Raw genomic sequence first — 25830 nt, 5'->3', positions numbered from 1 at the left:
TGTGTATAACTTTGGTCGAGAGCAAGAATTGGTGTATTTATACAGCATGCAAATAAGGTGGTTTAATTTACAGACACCGTGTACAGAGCTGGTTAATTCCTGTTGAATTACTATTATTTATTTCATACCAGAAGCCCTTACCCAGTGCGACTTAACTCTTACAGCTGTCACAAAAAATACACGTTTCAAGAATCACAGAATGCCAGCATTGTGCTCAACTTTAAGTTGGAATTGTAACTAGGAAATTGTACCCAGGATTTAATTTTGAACAGAACAAGATATGCTTACCTCAGTATTGCAATTTGTGTTTTGAACTATGAAAACTGCCACTGAAAAATTGCTGGATTTCAAATAAGATGAGCTGTTATTGAATGCGGTTCTGAAATGAGTCGACTTATGTTGATTGATCCCAGAATCTCATCAAGCAGCTTCTTGAAGGATCCCAGGGTGACAGCTTCAACAACATTACTGGGGAGTTGGTTCCAGACCCTCACAATTCTCTGTATAAAAAAGTGCCTCCTATTTTCTGTTCTGAATGCCCCTTTATCTAATTTCCATTTGTGACCCCTGGTGCTTGTTTCTTTTTTCAGGTCAAAAAAGTCCTCATGGGTCAACATTGTCAATACCTTTTAAGATTTTGAATGTTTGAATCAGATCACCGCGTAGTCTTCTTTGTTCAAGACTGAATAGATTAAATTTTTTTAGCCTGTCTGCATACGACATGCCTTTTAAACCCGGGATAATTCTGGTTGCTCTTCTTTGAACTCTTTCTAGAGCAGCAATATCCTTTTTGTAACGAGGTGACCACAACTGAACACAATATTCTAGAAGAGGTCTTACTAATGCATTGTAAAGTTAACATTACTTCCCTTGATTTAAATTCAGCACTCAATATATCTGAGCATCTTGTTGGCCTTTTTTATAGCTTCCCCACATTGTCTAGATGAAGACATTTCTGAGTCAACATAAACTCCCAGGTCTTTTTCATAGATTCCTTCTTCAATGTCAGTATCTCCCATGTGATATTTATAATGCACATTTTTATTGCCTGCGTGAAGTACCTTACACTTTTCTCTATTAAATGTAATTTGCCATGTGTCTGCCCAGTTCTGAATGCTGTCTAGATCATTTTGAATGACCTTTGCTGTGCAACAGTGTTTGCCACTCCTCCTATTTTTGTGTCATCTGCAAATTTAACAAGTTTGCTTACTATACCAGAATCTAAATCATTAATGTAGATTAGGAATAGCAGAGGACCTAATACTGATCCCTGTGGTACACCACTGGTTACCTCACTCCATTTTGAGGTTTCTCCTCTAATCAGTACTTTCCGTTTTCTACATGTTAACCACTCCCTATCCATGTGCATACATTTCCTTGAATCCCTACTGCGTTCAGTTTGAGAATTAATCTTTTATGCGGGACTTTGTCAAAAGCTTTCTGGAAATCTAAATAAACCATGTCGTATACTTTGCAATTATCCATTGTCAATGTTGCATCCTCAAAAAAATCAAGCAGGTTAGTTTGACACGATCTCCCTTTCCTAAAACCATGCTGGCTGTCTACCAGGATATTGTTAATATAATTACCATATAGGTAATTTTCCATTTTGGATTTTATTATAGTTTCCATAAGTTTACATATAATAGAAGGCTTTTTGGTCTGTAGTTACCTGGTTCGGTTTTGGCTCCCTTTTTGTGGATCGGTATTACATTTGCAATTTTCCAGTCTGTCAGTACAACCCCTGTGTCAACAGACTGTTGCATGATCTTGGTTAGTGGTTTGTAAATAACTTCTTTCATTTCTTTGAGTACTATTGGGAGGATCTCATCCTGCCCAGGGGATTCGTTTATTTTAAGAGCTCCTAGTCCCTTTAACACTTCTGCCTCTGTTATGCTAAAGTTATTTAAAAACTGGATAGGAACAGGTCGACATGTGGGGCATGTTGTCTGTGTCCTCCTTTGTTGTCCGTGTCCTCCAAGCATGCCAAATGGCATCTCGATCGGTTTTGAAACGGCCGAGAAAACATACCTCTCAAAATCGGGTTTAAGCAAAAAACTGTCTATCACACTATAATATATCTTTAAGTAAAATAAAACCTTGTACCTCACCAAACTCCCATACAAAACACTGCTGTGCAGTGGAATTGCTTTTATTATGTCTGTTGTCAGCAATACATTTAAAACCTGGAGGTAGGGAGGCTTATTGAACAAGGGTTGACATTTTTTGTTGTTTGTTTTTTTTTGGTAAATGATTACAGTGACACTTCTGGGGAACAGGGCCACGATCATTTTTTATTTATTTATTTTATTTTTTAACACATTTCTCAAAATGTTTGCTTGAATATTCAAACACCGGTTACAGCACTACAAAATAAAAAAAAAAATGTACTTAATAGCAAAGCCTGTGGGAGGAATCAATCCGAATTCAAAACCGGAATAAATGTGATTTCAGGAAGAAGCACTTATGTCCTGTAATATACCTTGATTATACCTGTAAAAACAACCTTTGCTTGTCTAGAATGCCTTTGCACACGGCTTCACAACACAATCTCCACATCTTTAAATTCTCCATTTCCTATTTCCTCAGGTGGGCGTTAACAATTCTGTATAGGACATGAAACACAAGTGTCTGTCTCTGTCTGTCTCCTGGGTGCTGTAGAATCTCAATAAACTCTATGTGCAGTTAAATCATAGAAATATCAACACCAGCGAGGGTATCTCACACACACACACTGTACGTCTAACCAGCTTCATTGCTGATACAATGCAAGTTTCAACAAGCACAGACTGCTAAATAATGTTAGTATACTGGTTAGCAGTGCCGACAGCAGCTGTCCTGCCCCCCACGAGCATCCAAGCAACTGGCAAAGCAGAAGTATGTTCCTACAGTATTGTATGTGGACTTTTCTGTCAAAGTAAAATCTTATACAGCGACACCTCATTATTTCAGTTTGGCAGTGTTGACAGTAAAGTATAGAAAAGTAAAGTGTTCTATACTGAATGCAGAGTTAATTTTCAATACTTCATGTTTTTATTTTCTTTGTAATGTCAGGATAGCAAAATGATGAATGATCCCCTAAAAGTGTAGTGAAAAAAACTGTTCTTGTTCTGAAGCAAAATATTTTGTATTCTTTTCATGAAAATGTAGTATTTATTGAAAGTTGTATTTTTAATTTGTCTTTTTCAGTTGGCCTTTAACATCTGTACTTCGCTGCAGAGAAGCATGTGCCTCTCTGTAGAAATATTGGAAGCACCTCATTCCGATTGCGTCGTACTGAAAACAAGTTCAGTAAACTATGCACCTATGAGTTTAAATATGCACTGATTACAACCTCACACAGAACAAAAAACACCTCTAGGGGCAAGGTGGCATCTATTATTGAATGTTTTGTAAATGTGAAATAAACTAGATGGGTAAAAAGGAGTAATGGTTTTAAAGATGATGTGAAGTATCGTTAACAGTTTCTGAAAAATGGTGGAAGTTAATTTTAATTGCACAATACAAATAACATGGGAGGATCATGTAGGCAGCTGTATACCAGGAATGATTATTTGGAAAAGGTCAAGGCAGGTGATCAATGACTGTACCATTAACATAGAGGATTGTATTGTTGTCTTACTCTTTCTGAACTTCAGGGAGCTTTTCTTATTTTTTTTGGAATTTTTTTTTTATTTTCTCCCCAATTTGAAATGCCCAATTATTGTTTTTATTTCAACCCAGCTCACCGCTGCCACCTACACACTGACTTGGGAGGGACAAAGACAGACACACGCGTCCTCCGAAACGTGTACCGTCAGCCATCTGCTTCTTTTCACTTTGCAGGCCCTCCATTCAGCCACCTCAGAGCTACAGTGTAGGAGGACCACGCAGCTCTGGGAAACTTACAGGCAGGCCCGCAGGCGCCTGGACAGTCTACAGGGGTCGCTGGTGCCCAGTAAGCCAAGGACACCGGACTCGAACCAGCGACCTTCAAGCTATAGGGCGCATCCTGCACTCCACGCGGCGTGCCTTTACCGGATGCACCACTCGGGAGCCCACTCTCAGGAAGCTTTTATACTTCAAAGCACTTCAGGCATTTTAACCTTTTCAGCCTCAAGATCCTGCCTTATCTTAGTGCCCTATGATTTATATATCTCAATAAAAATAATTCAGGACTGAAAAAGTTAAAGGGGGCTTTCTTTCCTACAGCGAGTACCGTAAAACTTCAATTAAATGCCTCCAGCGTTTATTTACAATATCTGCCAGCAGATCCGGTGCGTATTGGAGACCGGTGATTATTTGAGACCAGCGTTTATATTAGATCACTAGCTTCACATGCTTCATGCGGACATTGATATGCCGCTAACACACAACCTTGTAGCAACAATGTAACTCAATTTAAACATTCCAGCAAAAGGTTGTGTGTCAGTGGGAAGTAAGTAACAGTTTTGTTTTGTAACAATTACATTGTATTGTACACGCTCAAGTATAAAATCTATAGTATTATTACAGTCTTTTTATATGCACTGGTTAAAGATACGGTATGCAAAACATTGGAAAATGAACAAAAAGCACTGTTTTGCAAACGCACTCTAACCTAAGTAAGGAATACGTGTCAGTTGATGATGCATTTGGTGGCAATTAAAAGCAACTAAGAAACACAAGAAGAAGAAGATTATTACTAAATACAAATGTTTATGATTATAATCTTCATTTAATATTTACGTGTCATACAGTACAAATCAGTATTTTGTCTGTCTACTTGAAGATTTCAAACAGGTCTAGACAGATCAGATTCAATCTTGATAACACTGAGTGACAGGCATGATGTTCAAACACAGCAAATGAACAACACAGAGCAGGTAAGTAGAAGCCTGCAAACTCTAAAGTATGACCTTCTTGGCTAGAAGAACACAACATATATGGGGTCTAGAGAGAGACAGAATACTTGCATGTTTATGTGACCAATGGATCTGTTTTTGCCTTGCTGTAAAACCTTAGCTGCCTTTATTCTCTCGTTTAGCAGCAGTGCTGAAGTGGAACTAATTGCCCCCAGCCCCAGTAAATCAGTCTCTTATTTTCTTCATAATCTCAGACGCCAGCAATGAAACAATAAAAGGGCTGCAGAAAATGAGCATTTCCACATCTGTCTAATTCTTCCAAATACTTTTATCACAGAGAGCAGAGTTCTATTTAAGGCAAGATATAATGCAGGAAAAAAAAATCAGTATATTCAAGATTCTTGTTTGCAATGTGCTTGTTGAATAGATATTAAATGTATAACACACTTGAATAAATCTTATTGACCATTATGTAAGCATTTAAAATTAATATTAATATTAATAAGTTAACAAGGAGAAACGGGGATACAAGTTTGGGCATCCAGTTTATAAAGTATATTTCCAGAACAGAAGGAGCTAAGCTATCTAACTATCTAACTAATTAGCTGTAGTTAGGCTTATCTTCCTTTTGACACTGAAGGACATGCTGACATTCATTTTTTCTTTCATTGGTTTAAGAAACACTTCTACATTATTTAATTCTTAATTATTTAGCTGAAACAATATGATTTACAGTAAGAGTGCTTCCTCTAGCACCTAGTCAGACTTTGCAGTCCTTACAGAGAAAGAATACATGACACAGCACTCTTCAAATGATAAATGGTAGCCCTGCAAACCGTAGAGACTTTTGAAGTTTCTTTGGCTTCTCTCAGATTTTAGGGATGGATTCCCTGCATTCACTGTGGTGTTTTCCTATCACCTACTTTACTGTCAGCTTGTTAAACATCTTGAACTCATCAGCCACTATGGCTTATTGTAGAGCATTTATAGCAACACTTGAAAGAGTCAACACATTAAAACTGCTGGAAGAAAATAATTGCTGTGCACCAACTCAGCACAAATCAACAAGCGTGTTACTGTAGTAACATACATCCACTGCCACAACTGTAAATACAGAATTTATCGATATCACAGAAGATTGACTGATCAATAAGCAAAGATGTAGGTGTGACAAAGATGGACAAAAGGAAAGTTTCATCCAAATTTCACACAAGACTGTTGTAACTAAATATCTCCCAGTGGGGGGGGAAATCATTTTTTTATTTTTTTAATACAAGCTGCACTTTTTTTTACAAATCAAATGAGTTTTGGCACCTAGAAGAGAGAGCAACAATTGTGTGTTTTTATTTAGAGCTGAATGCAATTCAGGATATTTGACCTTCCAATAAATCCAATCAATTCAAGAATCCAATTCAATTACCGTATTCCTTCGAATTTAAGAAGCACTTTAACAATTCTTAAAAAATAGCCTGTGTCTTAAATTCGAGTACAGTAGTGATGCGTGTATTAAAAATCGCCAACAAAAGACCTGACTACACGAATACACAAGCAGTAACATGACTTACTGCTGAGAAAAAACGATTCAAAACGTTACTGTCCGATATTGAATCATCCATGAAATATAGGCAGCCATTTTCAAAGAAGAGTCATTAGCTTCTTAAGGAATTCAAAGAAGCGTTTACAATTTCAGCGTTTCAAACAAACAGTACCAGCTTGAACAGATAAGAAACACTGATCAGACCACCATATTTTTCGACATGCCAAGCAATATCAGAGTTCAAAAATTGGGAGAAAAACAGGTGTGAGTAATCTCCATGTGCGTATGTTATGTTCTGTTGGTATTGTGCATACCATTCTGACTGTTGTGTTTGCAATGTGACCAATGCTATTGTGGTTGCTGGGTTACAATGTTGCCTGATGTAGTGGAGTGTTGTGCATTGCTTGCTGTTGCCGGGATGCACAATGCCGTAAGTGAGTGAGGGGTGTGTGTATGACAGAGACGCCATCTTAAGTACTACAGCACAATAAATGAGCTCCGTGGTTAATCTACAACAACACTGTTTCGGGTCAGTTTTGTCCGATACAACAGGATAGTTGAGGTTGTATCTTTCTAAATGCATTATTTTATTTTATGTTTTATTTTTTCCTCAAATTGACGGTGGTAAATTTGGGCTGTGTCTTAAATTCGATTGCATCTTAAATTCGAAGGAATACAGTAATTTGAGAATGCTTTAACACTGGAATAGCAAAGCCATTGCTGATGTGCTAACCATACAACCAAGAACCAAGTGTGCCAAAACTGCACCACAAAAAAGAATCCAAGTGATTGTGTCCAACCAAAAACTACTCCGCGACATTCATTAATTACTTCTACTAGAAAAACCTCCATTAAGCGCTGAGCTTTGAGTTTCCTTTTCTCATGTAAAGTGAGGAATGGGTGCTGTTTGTGTGAATGAGCAGGCTAGGACTCACCTCTGGTGTGTTTCCCTGCAGGCCCTGTGAGTGACGACTCCTCCGAGGAATGTGCCGAGGCTTGGAGTGCATTTTCAAAGCTGTTCACACTGTCCACGCTCGCCGTGCTCTCATCCCTATGTGAGGCCTGCAATCAAAGTAAATACACTGTTTTTATTTCCTGCAAGGTATACCACAAGACTGCGGGTGACACCATTATTACGGTGAAACCTGAATTAACAAAAGGGACTGAACTTTGGTGGCAGCAATTACAGATAATGATGGTGAATTATTACGTATCTGATTTAACGATGAACTTTCAACACAGAATTAATTTTGTGCAGATTCTACACCAAGGTTGCAAACGTGTATGGGAGAATCATCGTTTGCAAATCAACATCGAAAGATGTGGAATTGTTTCCATCACAGTATGAAGATGGAATTTGATAATCTTTCCTCCTCTGTTTTAAAGATTGTATTGGGGAATTGCTTCAAACCTCCTGCCAATGCTTCTCCTTCAGTCCACATTAACAAATAGATCTGTCTTATGTATTCTATTTAGATCTCAGTATGCTGCTGATTGCAATTGTCTTTTACATTGTTTTCCAGGATCCCCTTGTAAATGAGACCTCAGCCTCAATGTATAAATCTCCTGGTTAAATAAATAAACAAGCAAACGAATATAAATAAATAAAAACTAACTCCAGCTAACATAACAGTAACACAAGTACAATTAATTACACAATACAGTGCTTCCTGGTTATTTCACTATATAACTGAAGTGCCCTAGCCTTTATTGTACAAATTTGGGGGTCCACATGGCCTAACAATGAAAAAATCACATGTGGAAATGCAACAATTTACCAATCTTGAAATTCCTGAAGATTCAGATCCTAACGTGCAAGACCATTTATTGCAGATGACACATGCTAAAGGATTTTCATTTGCATATGAGACAAGTTATCATAACAGTAAAAAAGGTTTTGGAAAACGGCTTTTCGTGAACAGAAAACACAAACTAAAGTTAAAGTAATTCTTTCCACATGAGATCAGATTTTCTAAACAACTTTAAAAAAAAAAAAAAATTAAAAAAAAAAAGTTAGCTTTCACATAATAGTAGGCCATTTCATACATAACTATAAAAGAGTACATTTATAAATATTACATAAAACTTTTTAAAATTCAATGACTCACCATTTCGACTATCGTATGTCTTTTTCTTAAAGGCACGGATAGACTTCTTGTCGAAATGTTTGTCACTGAATTTTACTAAAGTTTCTTTTAGTATTTCTAAATCATATCTGGCTAGTTCCTGACTCTGTACAACAACGAATATATTGCTAGCCCTGGTCTAACTATGGACAATTAAATAGTAAGTTGTGGGGTTCCGAAAAATATAGCGTTATACGTCCCCACGTGTTGCTGTTCAAATAACATACCTGTAATTTTTCTTTTCATTGTTAACATCCTGACAACTTTTTACACTTATAAACTTTGAAGTCGGTTTCAAAACTCTGTTCAAAATGTCTGCTCTAGTGCACTGGGGTTTGAGATCTGTCCTACTGCAGGATACATTTAAATAAATTAATTAAAAAAACAAAAACTGCTCTGGCTTTTCTGTTTCGTATCACATCATGGATCATTATTGTTGTGTCACCTGTTTGACCACGTGGGCAATAATCACTACACTATCAGTGCACTAAAGCGGGCATTTTGAAAAGAGCTTTGAAACAGACTTTAAAATTAGAAGTGTAAAGTTGTCGGGATGTTAACAATGAAAATAAATTACAGGCATGTTATTTAAACAGTTGTAGCAGAACATGGAACCCTGCTACTTACTTTAACTTGTGTGCAAGTTTTTTTGGATGAGTGAATATTGGTCAGCTCTATTCATTGTAAATACAATCAAATTTATAAAACAATAAATAATACAATAAAAGTCAAGGGTTAGTTTTTTATGTGTGTAAAACCAGCGGTTCCCAAACAGATGCTCCCCTATACATATGCCGACTCTCATCCAATAAATCCACAGCAATGTGAATCGCCTTCTTTTGATGTATACATTCTATTACAAAGGCATTGGAAATGAAAAGGGTCAATGTAAAATAGAGCTAACATCAAGGTAGTAACTGTTGTATTTCAAATAATCCTACTGTAAACTTACAACAGCTTTCATTAACTTGATTCCCTAGCCTGGGAAACATTGCTTTGTTAGGGTTGTTTGGGAGAGAATTCTTTCAGTGCTGCTGTCCCTGTGAAACCATCTTGCAGCACCCAGGGGACCCCAGACCTCAATTCGGGTATCACTATGTTAGACATTAATTTGGGTTTTGCAATCTACAAAGGTTCACAACAGTGTTTGTGCTTTAAAGCTGACAAAGTTAGACTCTTCCAGTAGTTTTCATCCAGTGTGTCCTTGTTCCTTCCAAGGTGTGGGTTAGTCGTGTTACTTGACTCTGTGCTATACTATATCACCTTTGTATGTTAAGTTTGTTGCTTTGAGATAGCACTGTTTGGGAATGAAAAGCATTTGGTCCACCAGAATCAAACAACTATTTTTTTCCCCCACACTGAACACAAACATGAAATAGTGAAACATGCAAAACAAACAGATGTACTTTAAACTGTCAGGGCCCATGGAAACCATTCAGCTCCAACTAAGGCCTACAAAATGTAATGAGGAATTCCAAGAGTAATACCATAAAAAGTGTCCTAAAGACATGTCTGCTGCATGGTTTGCTGAACAGTAAAACAAAAAACAAAAAAATAAGTGCAAAGATAATAAAACAAACAAACAAAAAAATATATATATATATATATATTCCATAATTAGTCTATATAATTGTATAATTTCACACATCAACATCCTTTACACATAATGGGAGCTTTATGTCAATCTCATGTAATCTAGATCAAAGGGTTTTTATAAGATCCAGCAATATCTAGTACACAGCAGTGTATTGCCAGTAAAACCAAACAAAAACTCCAACAGTAAGACATGGCCTAGTTCACATGAAGTGGACAGGAAAGGAATGTGAAGTGCATAGAAGTCAAGGGAAACTGGTTGATGATTCAGCAAAAACTGTGATTGAGGCATTTACAGCAATTATACTGTTGCAGTTCAGAGTTACGAACCAGAACAGCAGAGAAAAGGGTTTATTTTATAAAGGGAGTTATTTGCTGACCAGGACTAAACCGAAGCCAAAACTAGCAAAACAAAATAACACCGGTTTCCTCTTAGACAAGTCACAACCTACAGCTATGGTCAAAAGTTTTGCATCACCCTATAGAATTAACTAATTCTGCATCATAAAGGTCGAATGAAACCTGCTGAATAATGTTACAAAAACAGATTAAATTACATACCACTTTGTAGTTGTTTTCCATATACTGAAAAATTTGATATTTTGAAATCTAAAATGAGATACTACTATTATATAATTTTGTAGTTTGATTACATGATGTTAAAAAAAGATCAAAATGATGTTCATTATATATACAGTATATACAGTATATATAATATATATATATATATATATATATATATATATATATATACATACATATTGTATATACACACATATACACACACACACACACACATACATACATACATACATACATACAGTGCTCCCTCGCTATAAGGCTCTCTGTTATAACGTTATAACGCGCCTCGGGTATAACGCTCCTACAGCATGTCCCCCAATTCCCTATACTAGTGATTCATGCAATATTTCTACAGTAAATACAGTACCGGTGTTGTTCAAACTGTAAACAACTTCTCGGTCTAACTTCTGTTTCTGTCTCTCCCTTTTGATACAGTATCTGAACTGATGAAAAGCTGTGCTGGCACTTTATAACAGACATCTTATTTAGCATTAATTTTATAACTAAATAAATATTAGTCCTATTACGTGGTTCTCTTTCCAATGTCTTTTTTACTGCAAGAAGAGCTGCGGCTTTCTCTGGGAGACGAGATGCTTCAGTTCCGCTCTGGCAGCTGAACCTGGGGCGAATCCATTCCCTCTTCACCTCTCCCGACCCGCTCTCTTTCTCGCACTTGGTTTGCTTCTCTGTTGCTTCGAACTGAACTCCCTTCCACCATTTAGCCAAGCTATTTATAGTTTAAAAACTGCTAATTAAAATGATCCACGAGTGGGAATGTTACCTTTTTTTTTTGTAAAAACCTAGCATTGATTACATGGTGCTTTATGCATGGTTAATTCACAGAAAGTTACATTTTTGCTTCACTATATGTGCATTATAGAGAGGGAGTGATTTTATTTTGTATTTTAGTCAGATGTGTGTTGTGTCCCACGGCGCCCCCACCCCCTGCCCCGTTTATAACGCTCTTTGGTTACAATGCTCATATTGTGTGTCCCCCGAGACCCGCATTATAGTGAGGGAGCACTGATCATATATTATATATTTATCAATCCTAAAATTCTAGGTGATGCAAAACTTTTGGCCATTAACTTTCCTAATAATTAAAGTTTAAGGGCAAATCTACATTTCTGGGACTGTATAAGCAGGTCAGTAAAATCAGTTGGATCAAGATCAGCTATAGCACATTTCTTTTTTTTGTTTATTTTTTTTTTTTAAATCAGCCCAGCGTACATTTAGGCTTGGCTTGGCTTGGCACAGAACCTGTAGCAACCAAAGGGTGTCTACAGCAAACTAAACCACAATGTTTTTATTAAGTTGCCAATACAAAACTGAAATGCAACATTCTATCGCCTTCTATGTGGTGATTCAAATCTACAACTAATGGAACCGAGTTATTTTATGCCAGAAATATGCCAGAAAAGTCTTTCCGGATTTTAACAAATAACTTAAATTTGAACTCAGCCATAAAGCTGGATTTATCTGGATACTTAAAGCATCACCATCTACAGACTTTCATGCTACACATTTAGGAACATGCCGGTACACAGAATGGTTCCTATTTCCTTACCTTAAATGACACAAATTAAACTTTTGGACAGTTTTCTCTTGAGCTGTTGATAGTGTTTAGTCTAGATCTGGTAATTTGCTATTTATTTGCTCCAAGCGTCTTGTTCAACAAGAGCACTGCACTCTGAACAATTTCAATTGAGCTCCACTTTAAACAATGTAACATTCAGCTAATCTAGATTGTGATTCTCAATTGCAAGTTACTTGATTTAGATCCCTTTGTGTACAGAACCGTGTATACCAACAGTTAGCGAAAGCTGTGCTATGCATTAGACTCATGGATGAAAACTACCATCCCCCTACCCAATACAGCGGCTTTCCTCATCTATTTTTATAGCAAACAAAACTCACAACTTTTGATTTCACAGAAACAAACATGTTTACAAAACAAAGAGAAATGTTACAGCTGCTTTCCGTGGCTATTTTAGGTAATACTGCACATGCTGTTAGACGAGACTTAAAAGCATTCAGGAGGAGAAAAAAAAAAGTACAACTACTTCCAGCTATTCCAATTGCAAAGAGGTGTAAAGTCTTTGTAAATCTAAAGATATTAAAAAAGGACCTTCGCACACTAAAATAAACCCTAGCAGGATTTATTGCTCCTGAAAAAAAAAAAAAAAAAAACGGGCTGAGAAATTAAAATGCTTGTCAAGTATCTTGCTGCTGGGGCTCCCGAGCAGCGCATCCGGTAAAGGAGCTCCGCATGGAGCGCAGGATGCGCCCTACAGCCTGCAGGTCGCTGGTTTGAGTCCAGGCTATTCCACTGTTGACTGTGGACGGGAGTTCCCAGGGGGCGGCGCACAATTGGCTGAGCGCCGCCCTGGGTGGGGGGGGGGCTTAGGTCGGCCAGGGTGTCCTCGGCTCACCGTGCACCAGTGATCCCTGTAGACTGGCCGGGCACCTGCGGGCTTGCCTGTAATCTGCCCAGAGCTGCGTTGTCCTCCGACGCTGTAGCTCTGGGTTGGCTGAATGGTGGACCTGCAGAGTGAAAAGAAGCGGTTGGGTGACGGCACACGTTTCGGAGTACAGCGTGTGTTTGTCTTTGCCGCTCCCTAGTTAGTGCAGGGGTGGTAGCGGTGAGCTGAGCCTAAAAATACAATTGGATATTTCAAATTGGGAGAAAAACAGTGTAAAATCAATTGGCAACTACTAAATTAAAAAAAAAGGATCTTGCTGCCACGACTGCAGCTTCCAATGATTAAAGAGGACGAGTTCAGCTTGGCAATTTACTTTCCAATTTTAATTACGGTGTTGCTATTATGAAGTACTTAAGCAACAACAAAAAAAAGAGGTGTCTGGCATTTGTGATATAACTGCAATTAGCTTCACCGCAGATTTTCTTATTTTTTATGGATAGCTGTGCCATAATTAAAATGTAACCTCGTCCAGGGATAGAGAGAAAAGTGTGCCCAGGGGCAAACAAACAAACATTAAACATCAGTCACGGTGACACAACAGTATAGGCTAAATCAAATAATAACTTTCTTTAAAAGTTCCTAAACCAGCAAAAAAAACTTGAATGTTGGCAGTCATCTAAGGAAATCTGGTCATTTATTCCACCCATCTGGGACAAGAAAAAACACATCTCCACAAATCCCTTTTCCACTCTCCTTTAACCTAAAACTGGTGTTACCAGGCTTGAACGAAGAGTAGAATCGCAATTTCCAGTCGGACTGTAAATACTCTGCAAATCTGCAAAAGTCTTTAGTCTCTGATTTTTTACCAGATTAGTGTATTAAATTAGCTTTCCTGCTCTACACCCAGAGAAGAATGTTCTGGCTTTAACCAGAGGTTCAAAGCACAAACTTGTTACACATTGCTTGCAGGAGTACAGTATGTACAAAGGAGGGATTTCTGGAGCCATTAACTTAACAATGCTTAAAGTTATAAATTAGTGAAGGAGATTAAATGAGTAATACTCCAACTTTATTGTATTACAGGATCCTTCCTGCTTTTCACTCAAGCCCTAGCCTTTTTTTAACCAAGTATCGCCCAGAGAAATGTTGTTTCAACTTACAGCAAAGTGATAGACAGTTCACACTTCCATTTTTAAGAAACTTAAAAGAGAATTGCTTGCAATTGTGATGAAAGTTGCTAAAGACATTCTTTATCATCATAATCTGGGGATAATAGGAGGTGTCTCTGTCACACTTACATTTTCAAAAGTACATACTATGGATGCACGTTATAATATTGAAAGCTTTAATTTTGTTTGCTGGCATGACAGGGGATCTGCATGTTATTGTTTCTGTTAGCGTTTCTTCTAAAATACAGAAGCGCAGGATAGAACGGTAGCCAAAGCAACCTTATTCAAGGGCTACCTGTAACCAACTCCCTGAGTGTATTGCCTTCTGATTAAAGGAAACTACCCACCGGAGAGCCACAGCAAGTAGCAGTATAGATATTGTGACATGATATTACTGTACACTGACTTTATAGAATACTAGGTATGCTCTGTGGCAAGGCACTCTCTAAATGCATAATGTGACTAGGAGCATACAGTACTAGTCATGATGATCTTGTTTACAGTATATACTAACTAGCTCACATTACAATTTGCTCTGAAATGCCAAAGATTAAAATATAAAACTCCCATTCCCCAAAAAACAAAGTAAGACCATCAATAGGAACTGCCTTGAGATGTCTCCTAGATAACTAATGAAAACAGAAAAGAGTAGGGTTTCATAATGGAGTTACAAAAACAGGCTTCTTATCCACATCAATGAAAGTGGCAGGCCCATAGCTAATGAAAAGATTCAAACTCACGTGTTATGGGAAATGTAACTCATTGCTGAGACAGTACATGTCAAGAAAATTAAACACATTCCATTGCCATTAGGAATGATATATAATTTGTAAAATATTTAAACTCAGGTGTATAATGCTGCAATACATTTTCAGCTAGGGTGGGTCTTGCATCTGAACATTATAGACAAAGGGAAGCTTTTCTTTAGTAATAGTAAACAACTCAAAATTGAAGCCATCAGTGCCACTACTTGATAAGTCCTACTTTTTGGAAACCACGAAAAACGGTCTATTATTAAGAATTCGGTCAATCTGTTAGTTATTAAGAACGGCTAGGTTCCTGAACTCGCCAGGTACCACAAATACTGCTAGGCAATGTTTAATAGTTTGACAGATGAAAAGTACCTCTGCCATGACTACAAAAGAAAGGAAAGGCTTAATTGCAAACAGTTCTGCATTTCTATGTCAAAATCCCACAATAAAACGATTTGCCAAACTACATATTTCAAAAGACATTTTCAATTACATCAAATCATATAATAAATAAAACGCAGTTAATATAATTTTAAACCCACCTTGTGGCAGCAATGAAAGTCAGTACAAGAGTTAAATGTCGTGGTGGTGGTAAAGGTTGTGACAGTAACTGTGTTCGTGGTAGTAAGGTTGGCGTTATTGCACGTCGTGTTTACAATGCTCTGTATCTGAGTCAGCTCCTGCCTCAGCACTTGTTTCTGATGGAAACTAAAGGCCGGGTGATTCGAAGCCATGGTGAAGAGAAGCAAAAACTGGTCCCCGGTTTGCCCGTCGTTGAGCTGAAGCCCATAATTGTTGATGATAGAGTCGATATGTGTGAGAGTTCTGAAAAGGACCCCGGCTGCCTCCCGGTTGTCAGAATTGAGCAGTGCCAGAGCGATCAACAATTTGCTCCGGACCACCTCGTCCGTTATGTTGGTCAGAGTGGCCAGGTCGGCGGCGTTGTTAGCCTTGATCTCGGCATCACGGAGCGAGTGGTAGTCCTTTCTGGCCAAATCCTCCAAGGAGCAACCCAGAAACCGAAGCTCTATGGGCACACAGAGGTCGAGCAGCCCACAAAGGAATTCGACCCTCTGAGCAGAGTTTAACTCCGAGAACCATCGGTATACACCTTCCCTTTGAACCAAACACCTCGTTTCCACCATTTTAAATGTTTTTTGTATATATAATGGTAATAATAATAGCCACTAATCCAAGTTTACAGCTGTCCCCAGTTTATGAATAGCGTTTTCTTGTCTCGAATCAATGCTCCATTGAACTTTTTTTAGGCAAGCAAATCACGGCTTAGCAAGACCGTATCAGTATGTGGTTTTTTTAAACTACTTAAGAAAAAAACAAGACTTTTGACAACCAATGAAAGAAATGTTCTTCTTTACCTTCCTGTTGGTATTCGTTGTTTTTAAAACAACTCGACTGAATTCGTACGTCATGTAGTTTTTTCTTCATTATGTTTCAGCATTTAAGTTTAGTTTTACAGCACGTTTGATACAATAATAAAGTATCTTCTTTTTGCCATTGTGACAATTTTTTGAGTACATCTTCTATTTACTAAAAAAAAAAAAAAAAAAAGCTTCCCAAACTTAAACTAGTGCATTGGTTTTCCCTCACGCGATAACGAATCCCCTGTCTTAAATATTTCGCTTTTTCAGTTCTCAACACATTCACAAGTTAAATTGGTCTAGTCAATAATAAAAAAAATAAAATAAAATAAAAAAAACTATATTTCCGGGTTAAAATGTAAACGTCAAAAACATTCTATGTCAATATCTGACTTATGCTCCAATTTGATACCTGCTAGCTAAATAAAAACGTGTCCGCTTTTCTCTTTTAAAATCCTGTTGTTTTTTTATTTTCGGGTTCTTCGGTCTGGCTCAGATAAAAAAAAAAAAAAATTAGGGATCGTCTGTCAAAACTGTAAAAACTCCAAAACGGAGTTTTGTTGTTGGTTAGAGAGTAAAGCATCCTGTTTTCACACAAAAACGTTTTCTAAAGTCAAATTTTAATTTGACAGACACGATTACTTCATGAACAAATAAAACACTTTATTCAATACTTTAATTTCATTCTTCGCTTTTCAGGTGTGATGCTCCCGCAGCAACCAACCCCGAGCACACTGGTCGTCCCAGTTACCTGATACCGTCTACGATTGGCTATAAGAAATGTCTTTTTCCTCAGCGGTAACTAGGATTGGTCAAATTGGTCCTACCCAATAAGGCACGCTGCAGCCCACTCTCTCTCTCTCTCTCGCTCACCGCAGTTGCCAAATTGGGCTGCTTGTTTTAAAAAGTCGCTTTAAATTTTTGAGAGCCGCGGGTTTTAAGGGAATGTACAACATTGAGGCAACAGAGACCATGGACGATGGAGAGAGCGAGGATGACCTTTTTTAAATAATGTAAGTATGCACACATTTATGGTTTTAATATATATATAAATAAATTTAATATATATAAATATATTTAATAAATTTAGTCATTGCCAATTAGTATTTTTTTTTATTATTTTCTCCAAATTTAGAATGGCCAATTATTTTTTAAGCTCAGCTCACCGCTACCACCCCTGCGCTGACTCGGGAGGGCGAAGACAAACACACGCTGTCCTCCGAAGCGTGTGCCGTCAGCCGACCGCTTTTTTTCACGCTGCGGACTCACCATGAAGCCACCGATGAGCTACAGCGTCGGAGGACAACGCAGCTCAGGGCAGCTTACAGGCAAGCCCGCAGGCACCCGGCCAGACTACAGGGGTCGCTGGTGCACGGTGAGCCGAGAACACCCTGGCTGACTTAACCCTCCCTCCCTCCGGGTGACGCTCGGCCAATTGTGCGCCACCCCCTGGGAGCTCCCGTCCATGGTCGGCTGTGGAACAGCCTGGACTTGAACCCGCGACGTCCAGACGATAGAGCGCATCCTGCACTCCACGTGGAGTGCCTTTACTGGATGCACCACTCGGGAGCCCTATTATTTTAATATTTGTAATGTGTAATTTAATGTTGTATGCAGCAAAACGTTAGGTTACCTATGATAACCCTGGTTCCCTGAAAGAGAAGACGACCACCAACATGACTATGGGATATCCCTGCCCATTGGGTAGGTATTACTGAGCTCTCTATACCAGAGCTGCCGATAGGCCCCTTCCTGCGATGATGCACTCGGTCCCACCCACCGAGGGATTAAAATTGTCATCCTGAGGAAGCCATTTCTCTTTTTCCATTGAACCCGTGATGGCGACCGATGCAACCTCGTGGTTGGTGATCGTCTTCTCTTTCAGGGAACCAGGGTTACGGTAGGTAACCTAACGTTCCCTTTCAATTCGAAGGTGAACACCAACATGACTATGGGATAGTATACCAGAGCCGTCACGAGGGAGAAGGAATGGCAGCATATGAGGGACGCATCAGTACCGCATAACCCAGAGGTTAGCAGTGTGAGCTTGCACCCTTAAGCACCCTTGTGCCTAATGAAGGCAGGGCAGGGTCTACCACATTAAGGCAGTAGAACCTGGAGAAAGTATGTGGTGTAGCGCAGCTAGCCGCATTACAAATATCAGACAGCGAGGCCCCTCTGAAGAGGGCCCAAGATGTAGCCAACCCTCTAGTGGAGTGTGCGGCTACCCGCCCAGGTGGGGGCAAGCCAGCACCATCATACGCAGTCGAGACTGTGTCCGCAATCCAGTGCGACAGACGCTGCTTTGAGAGGGGCTGTCCTAGGGTCCGTGTCCCGTGACAGACAAAGAGCTGGTCAGACTGACGCAGAGCTCTTGTCCTATCCATGTAGCATCTCAATGCCCGCACTGGGTAGAGGAAATTCAATCTCTCATCCTCCATTGAAGAAAACGGGGGTTGATGGAAGGAGTCCAGTTCCACAGACTGATTAATGTGGAAGGCTGTGATCACCTTGGGGAGGAAAGCAGGGTTGGTACACAGTGACACCCTGCTGCCATCATCCCAAATACGCATGCAGGAGCTCTGTTGAGATACCGAATCAACGGAGGCATGACATGCAGAAATAGCCACTAAATACACCTTCAAAGTGGAAGGTGACCTACCAGCATCAAGCAGTTCTTTCAGAAACTGTAAGATAACTGGCATAGAGCAAGAGATTGGGTCATGGCTTCTAGCCAGACACAAAGCTTGAAAATACTTCCACTTGTAGGTGTACAACAACCTAGTGGAGTCTGCCCTAGCATTCTGCAAAGTACCCACAACTGCATCTGATAGACCCTAGGACTAACCATTGGTCCCTTTTAGGGGCCAGACCCATAGCTGGAACCTGCCCAGTTCCGGGTGCCAAAGAGTGCCTCTCGTCTCACTGAGGAGACCCAAGTTGGAGTCATCTGTCGTCACCATTTGGCGGTTGAAAACCACTCCTATATGTTCACCCTCGTGCAGGTGAGAGGTTGTCCTCCACCAGCATAGGGCTGCAGGGCACATATGAGACACCGTCAGCCAACTGTCACGCTTGGGATGTAGGTGGAACACATTGAGCCATGCTTGTAGCGGGCGCATGCAAAGTAAGACCCAGCTGAATGGCTGATATGGCTGCGGCCATCAGACCCAACAGTTTCTCGCACAATAGGAGGCTGACCTGTGATCCCTGTCGAAACAGGGAGAGGCAACCCTGGATAGCTGCTACCCTGTCGTCCGACAGGTATGCACGCATCGTACTGGAGTCCAGCCGGAGCCCCAAGTACGTCGTGCACTGCACTGGTGTAAGACTACTTTTTGCATCGTTGATGGTGAGGCCCAACCTCGCCAGATGCTCTGTCATGGCCGTCGTGTGGGCCACTGCTCCCTCGTCCAATAAGTCCAGAGTGGTGAACCAGTCGCCTGGCCGGACGGACTGGAAAATGTGATGGTGAGTCAGCATCTGGAACCTCCTTTCTTTTAAGAATCCATTGAGAAGCCTCAGGTCTAGGATGGGGCAAAAACCACCATCTTTTTTGGGCACCAGAAAATACCTCGAGTAGTAACCCTCTCCGTGGGAGATGAGGTCTACAAGACGAATGGCTCACTTGCACAGTAAGGCGACCACTTCCATATGAAGTACCGAGGCCAGGAGAGGGTCTGTCCAGAGAGTATTTGTGATTCCTCGAAAGGGAGGAGATCCCAAGCGGAAATGAAGCGCGTAACTGTTGTGCCCGGCAGTGAGCACCCAAGTGTCCAAGGTGCAAGCGCGCCAGTACTGCAGCTGTTGTGCCAAAAAAAGGGGTCTGAGGCCGCCAGCCTTCAGGGGCCCCACCGGGTGGCGGGGCAGTTTGGGGTGGCTGTCTAAGGTGTTGGCCCTGGAAATGCCTCCTGGAATGCTGGTGTGTGGGCTGGCCACGTCCTGCGTTCCCTCTGCCTGCTGGGAGGGGACGGTTGTTCGCTGATGGTGTGCCCTGTAGGCAATGCCTTAGGTCACCCAGCTGAGCCATGGTTACTGGAACTGTCCTGGTGTCAGTCCTCGTCAGAGGAGCTCACTAGTGGTTCGACCTTCCCTACACGGGAGCGCTGGGAGGGAGCAACACGGCCACCTGCTGGGACGCCTCGTGTTCCTGGTGAGATCTCTGCAGTATCTCCTTCACGGCTGGCCCAAAGGTATGTCCCAGGGATATAAGCGCGTCTAGCAGGGCAGCCTTATCCGCATCAGAGTCCCTGGCTTGCAACAACTACAGCTGTCTGCGAGCCACAATTAAGCTAGCCAGGCTCCGGCCAAGAGCTTGCCCTTGGAGACCGGAGATTTGCAGCAGCGTGCTGGACAGGAGACATAGTTCAGTGGCACCGGCTCAGGGAGCGGGGCCTCGCGCAGTACACCGTCCATATAGGCCGTCAGTACACTCACCGTGTTTGCCAGGTGACTTACCTGTGCCTCTGCTGCATACGCCCACTTGAGGTGCGTTTCCGTCACTCTGCACTGTGGGTTCAGGCACGCCGGGTCTCTGGCCAATCCACCCATCGGCGGGGCCTTAACCAGGGCCGCGATGGTGGAGTCTACCAGAGGGAACCCCATTAGGCCCAGTTTTTCCACGCCTTCCAGAGAGGCAAGCTGTGGGACCTGCTTCACCATGCTTGGAGCTGAGGCCGGACGATCCCAGGAGGAGCGTACCTCCTCCATGAAGTCCGGGAAGGCTGGGAACTTTTGAGGGCGAGGAGCTATCGCCTGCGTCCGGAACACAGACCGGTGTGGTTCTGCCGCTGGCGTCCAGGGGACCTGCAGGAACTGGGGACCAACTGATTCCTCCCCTTCTCTTTGCTATCAAAGAGGTACCTCCAGCGGATGATGGATATCTTTTTGCGGCCGCTTACATAGATGACGTGGTTATCCACAGTGAGGACTGGCCGAATCATCTGTGTAAGGTAGCGGCAGTACTGCAATCCTTGCAGGAGGCTGGGCTCACTGCTAACCCAAGGAAATGTGCCATTGGGAAGAGTGAGTCAGAGTATTTGGGGTATCAGTAGGGAGTGGCCAGATCAGACAGCTGATTGCAAGGTGAAAGCCTTGACTGATTGGCCGATCCCTATGACCAAAACCCAGGTGCGCTCCTTCTTGGGACTAGCGGGCTATTATAGGAAATTCATTCCAAGGTTCGCCAAGCTCGCTACTCCCTTGACGGACTTCACCCAGAAGGCTGCCCCAAATATGGTCCAGTGGACGGAGCTATGTCACAGGGCCTTTCTCGCTCTGCAGCGCAGGCTGTGTAGCAAGACAGTGCTGTGCAGTCCTGATTTCAGTACGAGGTTCACCCTGCAGACGGATGCGTCTGAGACAGGTCTCAGGCAGTGTTGTGTCAGGAGGTGTGGGCAGTCAAGTCACTCCGGTACTACCTCCTGGGGCGACACTTCACCCAGGTCACAGATCATGCCCCCTTAGCGTGGCTTCACTGGATGAAGGATAACAACACCAGGATCACACAGTGGTACTTGGTGCTGCACGCCTGCACCGCCCTTGCCAGGGGATACCGTCTGCATGCTACTGGACAGGGTTGCCAGTAAGCTGTCAAGAATTGTCGCACGTAATCTTTTTATTTATATATATGCTCTGAGCACACTCTTAAACTCAGGGGAGACGTTCAAGGAGGACAGAGATGTTTTAAACTCCTGTAGTGGTTTTGTTTGTGCACTGGGCGTGCTATATGTCCAGACAACTTTTTAATATTCAAGAAAATCACACAGACTCATTTCATTTGAAGTTTTAATGAATTAGGGCAGTAGTACTGCCCCTCCGGTTTATTAAATGCTTATGTTAAAAATTGGATTGGTTGGTGCCTTTACAGGTTTAACAGCATTAATACTTCAATATAGTAATACAGATATGGCTAATTATATGCTTAGCCCTTAGGCTATGGATGCATAAAGCTAAAAACGCCCACTGATAAATTCTAGAACATTCAATCATATATATATATATATATATATATATATATATATATATATATATATATATATATATATATATATATATCACTCTCTTAAGACTAAAACATAATTTCTATACCTTATAGCAATGCATCAATATAAAAGAGATTCAAATATAGGCTTACCTTCCAGTATATGGAAGTGTAGTGTAGGATATTTTGAACTGTCTTCAAAAGGCAGAGACTTGTGAATACGACGAAACAGCAATCAGTTTTTCAGAGATCTTCAGCGCATGGATCACACAACTTGTAGTTAGCAAGTCGTGTGATACTTGACTGGGGTTTTAACTTTGTTTTTATAGGATTTTTCCCTCCATTGAATACATCAAGAGTCCCAATTAAATCTGATCATCAATCTGCCTTGACAGTTCCTATCTTTGATTAAATTATATTTTCTAGAAGGATCACGTCAACTCTGTTTTCAAGATTAACTGAATGTGAGCTCATGGTTCACTATCTTCCACCCCTCCTTTCCCTAAAAATTAAGTGAACTGGAGTTCATAGGGTCCTTGCTACCAAATACAATGCAAGTATATGTGTATAAATGAGAGGTGTTTTTAATATGTAAGACCAGATATATTTAATGATATTAACCTGGGTCAAAAAAATATATGTCCCTCTTAGCTGCATATTATGTTACCTTTTCAGTGTGTTGTCAATGGGTCTGTTTAACTTCATATACAAACGTGTGTTAACAAAGTATTTGACAAAGAGTGTAGGGGTTTATCATAAGCCTTTGAATAAGACCACTAAGCATACAGTGGCAAGTCCAGTTATTTTCATTTAAATTCAAGATATAATAAAACATGTTAAATATAATAGCCTTGTATTAACTGGTACCATGCTTGGACCAAGCTTGACATCTCTCTCGGTTTCTAAAAATTCGCCTGCACAAGCAGATTTCAGACACCCTGTTTACTTACCAAGGCCAGTGTTTTAATTAATATGAAACTCCACTGTAAGCACGTCTCCAAATTCACTGCATGAAGTGATTTTTTGGCTGATTCAAGAGACACCTGGACCGGTATCTTTTCAGATAATACAAAAAAACGTACATCCTAACTCAGCTCTCATTATCTTCTTATAATATAATGAGATACATACGCCTGTCTTTCTTAAAGCACCTTCCATTGGTTATCATTCAAGGTTGGCAAATCCCGCTTTTAAGAGCCAACACCGAATCCTGCTTTGAGGTGCCAAAGACTAAGCTTTATTTTTTGAAGGTCTAATGCCCTTCCAGTATTCTTCTGTGTGTCTGAGACAAACATCTAAATATTTCACTTTACAGTTTCCCTGTAAATAAATACTTTTGTTTCTTACTGCAGTAAAACCTTTATATAAGCTAAACATGTATATTCTTCGATGTATAGTTCGATTGCTTCCAGCATATTAACTGTGCTCCATAGATTCTACCATTCTGCTCTCGCTGGATCAGAATATTTTGAGATTGAGTCTAATCAAAAAAGATGCTTTTGCCTGATAAGAGAGGTTTGGAACTTTCAGCAGGTCAGTCTGACCTTTAATGCAATTAACTCCTTCTCACAGGCCTTACACAGACATAATATTTTCTAATGGTTGTATATTCTTTAAAACACATTACAATCATTATAATATTTGTTGCAGTTTCACAAATGTTCAATTTGTATCCCAGAGATCGTCCTGCTTCCAGTAGCTGTGACAGTCTTGGGTCAGTTTCTGCTCTCAGTGAGTCAGTTTCTGCTCACAGGTGTGAGTGACAGTCTTTAAAAGCCTGATACCTGCAAAAACTTAAATCTTGTTAGCTGGGCTCCCATCTCTACATTCCCATTCCCATCGTCAGTGAGCATACACATTTTAACTGAATCTGGGTCCATCAAAGAACCACACACCCTTGCAACCGAGGCCTTCCATGCAAAACGATCTAATGACTTATAGCACAAAAGGGACTTGCCAGAACCGTCTGTGACAATGCCATGGCCTGAGTTGCCACTGTGTGTGGACGGACATTATTGTTTGAGACCGGCGAATAGCTGGTGGGGATAGAGTTAATTCCCATCCCAGTAAAGCCCTTGGGAATGTGGCTGGAGCCTTAATAAGGTAATTGTTTAATGGGTAATTAAGGCTCCAGCCACAGTATAAAAGACCCACACCGGGCTCAGAGTAGAGAGTTGTGAGGAGAGTGAAGGATAGTAAGAGTGAATGCTACCAAGCCAGTGAACAAAGGTACTCATTTTTATATATGAAATAATTATTTGTTAGTGTTTGTTTTACTTTGGCCAGAGTGCTCTTTTCTTTGTGTGTTTTTGTTTAAATCTTTATTTTATATTTAATTAATAAAATACGAGCGCAGCCACGCTGTTTTGCACCATACCATCTTGTGTTTATGTTTCATTTCCTGGTCTGACGTCACCACTGCAGCCCTCACTGTGACAGGGTCTGATTAAAATGTTCCACCAAACCGTCCATCTGTGGATGATAAACAGATGTCCGGATGGGATGTATTTTTTATATTTTATACACGTGCTGTAACGTTTGAGACAAGAAGTTAGTTCCATGATCAGTCAGTGTCTCTTTGGGGATCCCTACTCTCGACATAATCTGAACTAGTTATTGGCTGTTGCAGCTGCACTAGTGGACCTCAATGGAACTGCTTCTGGGTATCACGTTGCATAATCTACCACCACTAATTTATGCATATACTCAGAATCAGAAGGTAGCAAGGGCCCACTATGTCCATTGCAATGCGCTCAAAGGCCCAGTAACCTCGCCCTCTCAGTCACACTGTGTACCGATTCCCTTTGATTGGTGGTTCATACCAGCCAAGCTTTCTCCCACCAGACCCCAACCTCTTCTCACTGATGCACCTTCCCATTTTTTGATCTGTCTCTCTTTCTTTGTTTTTCTAGGATGAAAAGGTGAAGAAAAGAAGCTTGTAAGGGTAAATCTCACCAATCATTTCCTCTTGTTTGTCTGCCACTTTTACGAGTACGGTCGGGACTGCCTTTTTAATTAATTGTTTATACTCTGGCCAGTCCCGGCCCAGAAATACTGGGTGTGGTAGCCTTTCCACCACCCCCACTACAAGTTAAGAACATAAGAAGAACATAAGAAACATTTACAAACGAGAGGAGGCCATTCAGCCCATCTTGCTCTTTTGGTTGTTAGTAGCTTATTGATCCCAGAATCTCATCAAGCAGCTTCTTGAAGGGTCCCAGGGTGTCAACTTCAGCAACATTACTGGGGAGTTGGTTCCTGAAGTCATTTTCATGACTGAGCTATAATACATATATATATACATTACTAATGTCGCTGATCCTGTATATTGTGCTGTGTTCTTGTCAGTGTTTTATATGAGAAAGGACTTTAATCAACACTTGCTAAGTTATGCCACACAAGGTAGACACAGGAAATAAAGACAGCATTTGTTGGTGAATTCATTATATTACCTTATTAAACC

At 40.6% G+C, this 25830-nt stretch overlaps 1 protein-coding gene across 4 annotated transcripts in view; it reads right to left on the bottom strand.

Moving 5' to 3' along the window:
- Window positions 1-17100, bottom strand: part of LOC117424373 (zinc finger CCHC domain-containing protein 14-like) — a 76151-nt gene extending 59051 nt beyond the window's left edge. The window contains exons 1-2 of one of the 4 annotated variants that reach the window (XM_058992564.1): window positions 15548-17100; window positions 7296-7422 (exon numbers count right to left, since the gene is read on the bottom strand). In XM_058992564.1, coding sequence (XP_058848547.1) covers window positions 7296-7422; window positions 15548-16150 — 730 coding nt within the window. In that variant the 5' untranslated portion in view covers window positions 16151-17100. Of the gene's footprint in view, window positions 1-7295; window positions 7423-15547 lie in introns of those variants that run through there. The other 3 variants (XM_058992566.1, XM_058992565.1, XM_058992567.1) reach the window with 3 other exon arrangements.
- Window positions 17101-25830: the final 8730 nt, after the last annotated feature.

The sequence above is a fragment of the Acipenser ruthenus genome, chromosome 19, assembly GCF_902713425.1.
Source record: "Acipenser ruthenus chromosome 19, fAciRut3.2 maternal haplotype, whole genome shotgun sequence".
NCBI lineage: Eukaryota > Metazoa > Chordata > Actinopteri > Acipenseriformes > Acipenseridae > Acipenser > Acipenser ruthenus.
The sequence above is the reverse complement of the archived record's forward strand: the minus strand, read 5'-3'. Positions and strand labels throughout refer to the sequence as shown.